The sequence below is a fragment of the Panicum virgatum genome, chromosome 1N (assembly GCF_016808335.1).
Source record: "Panicum virgatum strain AP13 chromosome 1N, P.virgatum_v5, whole genome shotgun sequence".
NCBI classification, from domain to species: Eukaryota; Viridiplantae; Streptophyta; class Magnoliopsida; order Poales; family Poaceae; genus Panicum; species Panicum virgatum.
In genome coordinates this window covers 4343595-4353299 of record NC_053145.1, presented here as the reverse complement: position 1 = coordinate 4353299, position 9705 = coordinate 4343595, and the positions used below count along the sequence as shown (strand labels likewise).

General features: G+C 43.0%; 2 protein-coding genes across 2 annotated transcripts; one reads left to right on the top strand and one right to left on the bottom strand.

Annotated features, from left to right (window-relative positions):
* The first annotated feature begins 823 nt into the window (after positions 1 to 823).
* Positions 824 to 4160, top strand: LOC120654704 (single-stranded DNA-binding protein WHY2, mitochondrial-like). Its single transcript, XM_039932315.1, has 8 exons — positions 824 to 949; positions 1964 to 2049; positions 2156 to 2253; positions 2332 to 2424; positions 2562 to 2656; positions 2739 to 2812; positions 3217 to 3305; positions 3776 to 4160. The coding sequence occupies exons 1-8, from the start codon at positions 912 to 914 to the stop codon at positions 3890 to 3892; spliced, it is 690 nt and encodes a 229-aa protein (XP_039788249.1). The 5' UTR covers positions 824 to 911; the 3' UTR covers positions 3893 to 4160.
* A 164-nt stretch (positions 4161 to 4324) lies between these two features.
* LOC120654703 (probable arabinose 5-phosphate isomerase) lies at positions 4325 to 7335 on the bottom strand. Its single transcript, XM_039932314.1, has 3 exons — positions 6497 to 7335; positions 5414 to 5637; positions 4325 to 4818 (listed from the first exon to the last, which is right to left on the bottom strand). The coding sequence occupies exons 1-3, from the start codon at positions 7151 to 7153 to the stop codon at positions 4662 to 4664; spliced, it is 1038 nt and encodes a 345-aa protein (XP_039788248.1). The 5' UTR covers positions 7154 to 7335; the 3' UTR covers positions 4325 to 4661.
* Positions 7336 to 9705: the final 2370 nt, after the last annotated feature.

Genomic DNA, 9705 nt, shown 5'->3' with positions numbered 1-9705 from the left:
GATTTCTTTTGGGCACAGTATATTATGCTATCTTAAAGTTCTCCACTGAATTTCAACTCAAGCGGATTTCAAAACGACAGATAAAAGGGACAGAACTTAAGGGAGATAAAATTCATTTTTTTATTATCAATATAGAAGGCTAGAAACTTTTGGAGAATTCCAAGGCAGCATTTTATTCTACACACTAATAAAAGGTTCAATATTTTTTTATGGCTAATTGAAATTTGTTTTGAGTGTCAGGAACGTAACATTTCTTTGCAAATGCCAACTATTGAATGGAGACTTCACCCTTTGTTTTGGCTACTGGGTTTCATTCTTTAAATTTCCACAATTGGTGAGTAATTTTGTGACATTGATAAATACAAAAAAGTATATACTTTTTTCTTATAAAAAATCCCGACACAGGAGGCTAGTATTTCTGTATTTGGGCTTTAGAGTGACTGCGGCAGCCCATCTTTCAGATTTCGGCCCGTAAAAACGCCGCCACTGCTACACGCTCCCCGAGACAGACGGCGCCTTGGTCGGCCGCCGCCGTGAAGCGAAGCACCTTGAGTTGGAAAGTTTAAAATTCTATTTTTTTTCTTGCATCTACGTAGAAACTTAAATCTAAATGAAATAAAAAACACATTGCACAGTTTGTCTGTAAATCGCGAAACGAATTTAATGAATCTAATTATACTATAATTAGACGCTAAATTGCTACAGTAATACTATAGTAAACAATCTCTAATGATAAATTAATTAGACTCATGTCTCACGATTTACAGATAAATTGTATAATTTATTTTATAATTAATTTATATTTAATACTTCTTTCAAAAACTTTACCACCTGCAACTATCGCTCACCCACCCATAATCGGGCGCCCGCTGCGCTCCCTCCGCCGCCGCGACCACCAAGGCGACGAGACGATGCTGCGGATCTACCGCTTCCTCCCATCCGCCTCCAGGTGAGCCGCGACCAGAAACCCTAACCCTTTCTCTCCCCCATCCCCCGCTTCCTGGAGCAGCCCCTCGCCGCCGCCGCCGCCGTGCCATTCGTTTATCCGTCTGCGCTATTGGGGGGTGTGATGCTTGGTGTTATCGGCTCCAGCGAGCTCGTTGATCGTTCTGTGGCTGCTGTTGTTGCTAGAGTGACCGGGGTTTTTAGGGGAGGTTTTAGGGGTAGGGTTTATGTACATGTGTGTTTCCTGTTGTCCTCGCTTCCACTAATGATGTATTGTTCTAGTAGATGGAGTTTTCACTGTGGAAAGAGGGATTTCCTACCTCCCCCTGCTAAGCCTAAGCCGCACATTCCTTCATGACATTAGGCAGTGATGGATATCGTCTCATTACTTATTTGCACCTTCCAAGTACTAGCGAGTGGGGATATGGTTTATAATTGTACTGTTACTTAACATAGACATCGATATTATTTGATTTTCTGAATGTGATTGTCCTGAGTACTGAGATATCTTGTCTCCTGTGTAAATCAGTTTGCCTGAAGTGCCAATGCGTCATTTAGTTGGTGTGCCTAATGTATTGGATGAAGAATGGACCGTGTCAGAGAAATCATTAATGTCAAACTTAACTACTAAGAACATATTGACGGTTGAACTTAATGTTGTTGTGTGATCATGAGAACAAAAGTCTTGCTGAAAATTAGCTGTTTATATGTGGATGATCATTTCTTTTATTCTTCTGCTTTTCATATGTTCGTGTAGTTCCGATTTTTATATATATCAAGTATCAACATATGTGGGTTGGTGGTTAACATTTTGTGAAGTTCTTAATTTTAAAAAATATCACCGAATCCTAATGCCATATTCAAGCCATTCCTTTTTCTGATGTATGTTTCTGCAACCTTTTTCCATGCTTGACTTAATTCAACCTTTGAGCCTACTGTTATCTTCAATATATTGTTATATGTGAAGCTAAGTTAGTATTGTAATTTGTAAGTTACTAAAACTCGTTTTCCTTTGCAGGAGAGGTTTTGATCTAAAAGAACCTCTTTGGAGTGGTTCGTTGACATTCCAACAAGCTGTCTCAACTTCAGCAGGAAATCTTGATGGTGAAACCTTTACCGCTATACTTGTTATAAATCAGCCTTCTGCACGCTGAGTGCTAGTATCGATATTGCTTGCATGATAAGATGATTGCTTAATCCCTTTGTGCAGAGAACCTGTCTGGTAAAAAGTTTGCAAGCTATACTGTGTTCAAGGGAAAGGCTGCACTTTCTATTCATCCTATACTGCCAAGTTTCAGCAAAATGGAAGTATGTTTCCTTTTACTTGTTTGTTTTGGGGGGCATACATTGTCTTTCCGCCCCAACATAATTTCTCTATTTCATTAGTCTGGAGCATATCGGATGAACAGAAATGGATCAGTAATGTTGACCTTCCTTCCTGCTGTTGGACAAAGGAAGTATGACTATACAAAGAAACAGGTAAGATTGTTTTTCTTTGTTAGTTTTTGTGAAGTTAGTATCTCCTGTTGAAGAAAACTACTCTAATGAAGACCTATTACTCTTTGTGCCAATCACATGTGCCTAAATTTGATTATCATGGAACATCTATTATGTAGCTTTTTGCTCTGTCACCTACTGAAGTTGGATGCTTGATAAGTCTTGGGCCTGCTGAATCCTGTGAGTTTTTCCATGATCCGTCCATGAAATCAAGGTTTGTGATAGTATTGCGTGATCAGACAGATAACCTGTGGTTTTATATTAGCATTCTAACACCAGCCTTTTTGTGTGTCAAGTCATGAAGGACAGGTGAAAAAATCGCTGTCGCTTACTCCCCTTGGCAGTGACAGTGGATACTTTGTTAATATAAGTAAGTGACTCTTATATTCCACTTTTCAACTGCCCATTTCTGTGATGTTAGATACCTGATATCACCATATATATGAGCATAGCCTAAAAGCTTTAACCAAAAGGAACTATGTTTTAGAAACTTGGGAAAGAAATTGAGGCATTACCCATTTATCAAATATTAAGTTGGGGTTCGTGGGTTTCGCTTGGCAGTTGGCACTGTTGAAGCAGCTTCCTGAAATGAAAAGGAAATGCTTCCTGCTATAGCTAGCATTGACAGAATTTCCTTCTATGGCTAGTTACCACTTACCATTACATTATACCATCAATATTCTTTTATTTCCTCTGTACCCTTGCGTATCTGGTTAAAACTTTCTTTCTACACTTATTGATTCTGATTGGAAATGTGTGACAATTTTTTTGCAGCCGTTCTGAACAACGTGCAGAAGACTACCGATCGCCTTTCAGTCCCTATCACAAAAGCTGAGTTTGCGGTGATGCGCACAGCACTGAGTGTAAGTTGCAATATTTGCATTTGCAATCTATCAAAGTTATATGAAATATTAAAAAGCTTGTTTATGCCACTGTCCAATTAAGCTAGGCCATTGATGACTAAGAATCAATAGATTTTGCTGTCACGTTGTTTCCGTCAAAGCTCTTAATTGAAGAAAGGACATGCTGGTTTACATGCATCCATTTTCTTAGCTGCACCTGTAAATGGCAGCTAATGTCTATTATCATCTGCCTGCCTACTCAACCAGTAGTGCCATGAAGGCCTGAAGCCCATGATTAGCTAGTGTGTTCAGGCATAAACATTTTCTAAGCTCCTGAACTTTACTTTGGTGCACACAAGTCAGACCGCTCTTGAAACTAGTTACATGCCACTTTTATTCATTGATTGTGTTGCCTGTTCATTCATTGTATATAGGAGTATTGCATATGGTATATTCACGCTTTTTACTGCCCTTACTTTGTATTCATGCAGTTTGCGTTGCCACACATCATGGGCTGGGATCAGGTGTTGACGCACCATCCAGCTTCCCTAGCTAGCAGCAAGCATAGGATGGAGCGTCCACACCCGGATTCTGAATGGGAAAGGTGAAGCTTTCCTTATAGCAGCAAGATGGAGTATTTTGGGCATCACTATGAAGTTGCTGCTGCAAAGTTTGGAATGTTGGTGTGCGTTGATTGTATCTCCCTCCTGATCGATTCAGAACACTTGTCTGCTTTAGATTTCTGTAACTTGAGATTGAAGGCACGATGGAGCATGATGGACCATATTTTTTGTTCAGTGCATGTATAACTTCACCATGCCTACTAAGCGCATGTTTCTAGTTGAGTGAGCTGGTAGCACTACAGTTTCCTGTAAATGATGTCTGTGCTTGGTGTTCCATCAATCAGCACGATGCGATCTGTGATTCAGAAGACTAGAACAAATGATACTACTTGCATATGGACATAGAGCAGTCAGGCGAAATGCGTGAGCTCAGTCTGCCACACACAGTATTTAGAGAAACAGCAACACAGTCGACCCTACACAAAAAATGAAATCATTTACAGAACAGGTTACGATACATGCACAAGTAGCCAACTGCACATAGGGTTACACCGACACAATCTAGGCTACAAAGAAATGATACTGTAGCGATAAAACGCCTTGAGGAGCATATTCCTCTTACCAAGCACACTATACGTAACATAAGGGTACACTGATAGTCTAGTGACAAAACGCGTTCAGGTATAGACTGAACGGCATGAATACATGCAATTGGCAGTCGAGAGCCAAATAGATATAGACAAACGGAATCATCAAGACCCCGGTAAGCTGGTACAGAAACTTGTAATCCAGCAGATGATGATGCCACAGAAGTCTACAATCCGGCAGAGACCAATCCGTGCAGTGTAATGATCCCACACACGACATTGTTGTCGTCGACAACAGGCAAGAACTGCACAGGTGAAGGAGGTGATTCCATCTTCTCCATGGCTTCGACTGCCATTGCATCGGCAGTGATTGTTCTTGGATTCCTGTAAGATAAAGCTAGACAGTTATACTAGTATCTAGCCTCTGAAGAAGACTAGGAACAAATTCCACTAATTCAACAGAACACAGGACATCACCAATACAAGGAGGTCAGCATTATCTACACTAAGTAATTGGATATTGTATCCACCATATTTATTTTCCTTCTTTGATAGTGTTCTTAGCATAATGTTCTGAGTCTAATTTACTAGCATAATATATTGAATTTATAGGCATCTCAGCTATTTCATAATTGTTCGCAATACTTTTTGGCGACATTTTATCATTCCATTTAAATTATGCCAACTATCGATGTAATGCCAGTATTATATTTCCATAGTATTGCACCTGTAAAGTTAATACATGTGAATTAAATGGTTTAACAAAACAACAAAATATCAGAAATAGGACTAAACAATAGGCCAAAAAAGATAAGATGACAAGAAAACAAGCAGTTCAGTTTACAACAAACCAAAGGGGTGGTGCCAGGTTAATCCCAGATGTACTAGAACGATTTCAGTGTGATATAACTACAACCACATACTTGCAAGAAATAATTTACAAAGGACTAGTAACAATAGCAAGGTAATATTGGCAAACCTGTTGCACATCTCTCCAACTGTGAGATTGAAAATAGCTGGGCCGCTTGCCTTCAATGTACGCCGGAGATCACCATCAGTGAAGGTGCCAATCAAATGATGATCTTCATCAACCACAAGCAGACACCCACAACCTTTACTGGTGAGCTCTGTGAGTTGGTCCATTATCATATCTCCCTCCTTGCACAGAGGAAGTTCATTCTGTTTCTTCATAACATCTTTAACCTGCAGGGTGTTGCGTAAGAACATATAGTATAAAAGATATGCCTCACCCAAAGAAAAAGCAAATTACAGAATGCTGGATCAATAATAAGACCTACAGAAATCAGATAGTAGTAGTTTTGAAGAAACAAAATATACCCTTGTTTTTGCATCCAGTAATTACTTTCCACATTAACAAGAGTACAATACTTTCATTCAAATATGTCATGTCATGAACTCACCCCGCCTTATTCATAACTCAGAGCTACAAAATTTGTTAAAAAAAACTGTCACTATTAAACAATCGACAATGCATGCATGATGAGACCTTTTTTGTTATTTTTCTTGGGACAATGAAAAAGACAGGATTTAAATGGTGTGTGCATGAGATCCCCCCATATGAAAAAGGTGACGGGCAACGATAGACAAACAAAATGCCGGTTGCATAATCACAGTGCTACGAAATTTATTAAAAACTGTCACTATTAACAATCGACAATGCACGCAAATGCTGATGTCCTTTGTTGCTGTTTTTCTAGCAACATTGAAAAAGACAGGGAAATATGGCATGTGCATAAGATGGCCCCATATGAAAAAGATGTGACAGGTAACGATAGACAGAAACAAAATGTCGGTGGATAGTGACAAAACTATCAAATTATTAATAGCATTTCACAGGGAAATCTACAGAACCAATCCCACCGACACGCAATAGTAAGTGAATCTCCAGTTCTTTTCAAGGAATAATTAAGGAATCTTAGTAGTAACAAGCATTTGAGATCTGATGTTTCCCATGAGGGTGGCAGCACAAGATCATTGCGAGTGCTTTCTGAACAAAGTAATGCGCGGGTAACCTGTTTTAGTTTGCGTCAGAAGCAGTTACCTTGAAGATGAGGGTCTTGCCAATCTTGCCGGCGGGGTGGTTGGAGGCGTACTGGTCCCTGGAGAGCCGGCGCGCCTCCATGATGGCGGCGACGACGGTGTCCCCGAACACCATCTGGATGGCGGTGGAGGTGACGGGCGCGAGGCCGAAGGGGCAGACCTCCCCCTGCAGCGGCAGGTGCACATTGAGGTCGCAGGCGGCGGCGAGCGGGCAGTCGGCCCCCGACGCCGCCGAGGTGAGCGAGATGAGGTAGGCGCCCTTGGCGCGCGCGCAGGGCGCGAGCGCGAGCAGCTCGTCGGAGGCGCCGGACTTGGAGAGCAGCACGAGCACGTCCCCCGGGAAGAGCGCGCCGATGTCGCCGTGGAGCGCGTCGACGGGGGCCAGGAAGCCTGCCCGCGCGAAGCCGAGCGACGCCAGCGTCTGCGCGATCTTCCGCGCCACGATGCCGGACTTGCCGACGCCCGTGAAGAAGACGGCCCCGGGCGCGTCGAGCAGCGCCTGCGCGAACGCCGCCGCCTGCGACATGTCGAGGCGGTCGAAGAAGTGGTCCAGGTGCCGGCGCTGCGCGGAGAAGAGCGGCGCCAGGTCCGACGCCGACACCGTGGCGCGCCTCAGCGCGGCGCATTCCGGAGAGGCGTTAACCGGGAGGGAGCCCATGGGCGGTGGCGGCGGGGCACCCGCGCACGCGCGCGCTAGATGTTCGAGGAAATGCCCGCGGCGAGCGGGGTGGATTCGTTCCTTGGGATCTGGGGAAACGGGTGCGGCGAGTCGGGGGAGGACGGGAGGAGGAAGAGGCGGCGTTTGCGCGTGCGAGCGAGCAATTGAAACTGTGTGAACGTGGCAAGCATGATCGAGCCCTATTTATTTAGAGGGGAAAATGCAAAAAAAAAACCCAGCGTGCAGATGGTAACCAATTTAACCTGTTTTTATTAATTTTGGAGTGTCAATATATCTTTAATCAAATTACATACTTGTTGGAGCAAAATTTCGCTCGACGATATTCAAATCTTACGCAAAAAGAATTGCTAGATAGTACATTTTGTCGCACGGGATTTTACTGTTTGCAAAAAGTTTCCATTTGAGTGATGGTGAATAGGTCTAATTCAAACAACTGAACCAGCTTAACTCAGGTGGCTTCATCTTTCGCAGGTCCATGTCAGTCAAAGCGCCCAAAATGCTCCCTTGTTCGTTGTAAACTTGTAATATAGTATCGGCTAACTTGTATACTAAACTTCAACGTATGAACACAAAATGTTTCAGAAGAGCATGGAAAATCCGTTAAGCTTTGCAACTGAATGAAGCAGCTCGTAACAAAAAAAAAAGTTATGGAGGAGATCTCCAACTCCAAAGAAACAGCAAGGTTAAAAGAGCCGGGGGAAAAGTTGAGCGGAGAAAATTGGGAGTTGGGCAGAGATTCTTTTGGGGGAAATTTACGCCTTGTTCGGCTGGCTGGCTGGCTGGATGGCTGGCTGATTTCGCGTGAGAGGAAAATACTGTTGGCTGGCTGCTTGGCTGGTGGCTGGGCTGATTTTGCGTGAGAGAAAAATACTGTTGTGGCTGGCTGAATCCGGCTGAATCCGCCAGCCGAACAAGGCGTTAGTGCGTACATAGGTTTGGACCGATGCAATCATGCAACTCCGGGCCAGCCTGATAGCGATGACCACGCACGCACGCCACTCACACTCACTGCTGGATCTGCCGCTGGCTTTGCTCGTTGAGGCCGGCCTTGCGCAGCTGTGCTCGGTTGAAGGAGGCCCTCCCTCGGCATCAAACCGAGCAGCAGCCGCAGGTTGGCGGCGTGGCCTGTCGGTCGGTCGCGCACGCGGCCCACGCGCTCCAGCGGCAGCACGGGGCGCCCGGGCCCGAACCACGCAGCGCAGCACGGCCTATGTCTCAGCCAGCGTCCTCATCACGCGCTGCGCGTGGCCGTGGGGTGGTTCCAGCGTCCTCATCACGCGCTGCGCGTGGCCGTGGGCGGTTTTTTAATTTTTATATTTTTTATTTTCGTTTTTTATAAAAATATATTTTCGATATGAAAATTTATAGAAATATACCCCGACCGCCCCGCTGCCGGGCGGCAGGGGCTAATCTGCAAAAAAAAAAGAGGATGCGGAATTGCGGACAGGTCCCTGGGAACCGGCCGCCGGGCGGCCGGCCTCCCAGGCCGCCCGGCTGGGGGGGGGGGGCGGCCGCCCCCCCCACCATAAGGGTGTTGGCTGCCCCTCTCCCCTCATTTGTCTTACTAAAAATCCAGAAAAAAAAGAAAAGAGAGGGAGGGAGAGGAGGGGTGAGGGAGAGGCAAAGCGGCGAAGCCCTGTCGGATTTTCAAGCCAGCGACTTTAGGTAACTAAAGTTTTTTACATTTTATAAATAGATTATGTTATAATTACTTTTTTGAAACAGTAGATTACCAATCACTTCAATTATTGTTAGGAGTGATTAATGGTACATTTAGGTGCATTTACTCATAGTGATTGGCGTTGATATAGTACATTAAGTGTTAGATTTAGTATTAGAAAATTGTTAGAGAAGTATTAGAAAATGCAAGATAATATTAGAAAATTGTAGAAAATGTTAGAAAATTGTAGAAAATGTTAGAAAATTGTAGAAAATTGTAGAAAATGTTAGAAAATTATAGAAAATGTTAGAAAATTTTAGAAAATTATAGAAAATTGTAGAGAATGTTAGAAAATTGTAGAGAATGTTAGAAAATTATAAAAAAATTATAGATACTATTTTGTTGAAACAGTAGATTAGCAATCATTTTAATTATTATTAGGACTGATTAGTGGTACATTTAGGTGTAGTTAATTGTAGTGATTAGCGTTGATATAGTACATTAGCAATCTAATTAATTAATCTTAAAAATTGCAAGATAATATTAGAAAATTTCTAAAATGTTACAAAATATTAGAAATTATTATTAATGGTTAGAAAATCTTATAAATTATTTAGGAAATATAAGGAAATATTAGAAATATTTACATGTGTGTGATTGTATTGTATTGTTTTGATCTTACGTGGTAGGTATGACCGGGGTTACTCCTGCGTTGCTGGACCCAACAATAGACTCGGGTCACCGGTCCTTCCTTGCGAAGGTTCAACACCAAGAACTAAACATGCTGCGTCCACGTCCACCTGCAGAGTTGGTTGCTGTAGACCCACGATGGGTGCCCAGGTGATATGTCATATATTTTCTGTTTTTATCC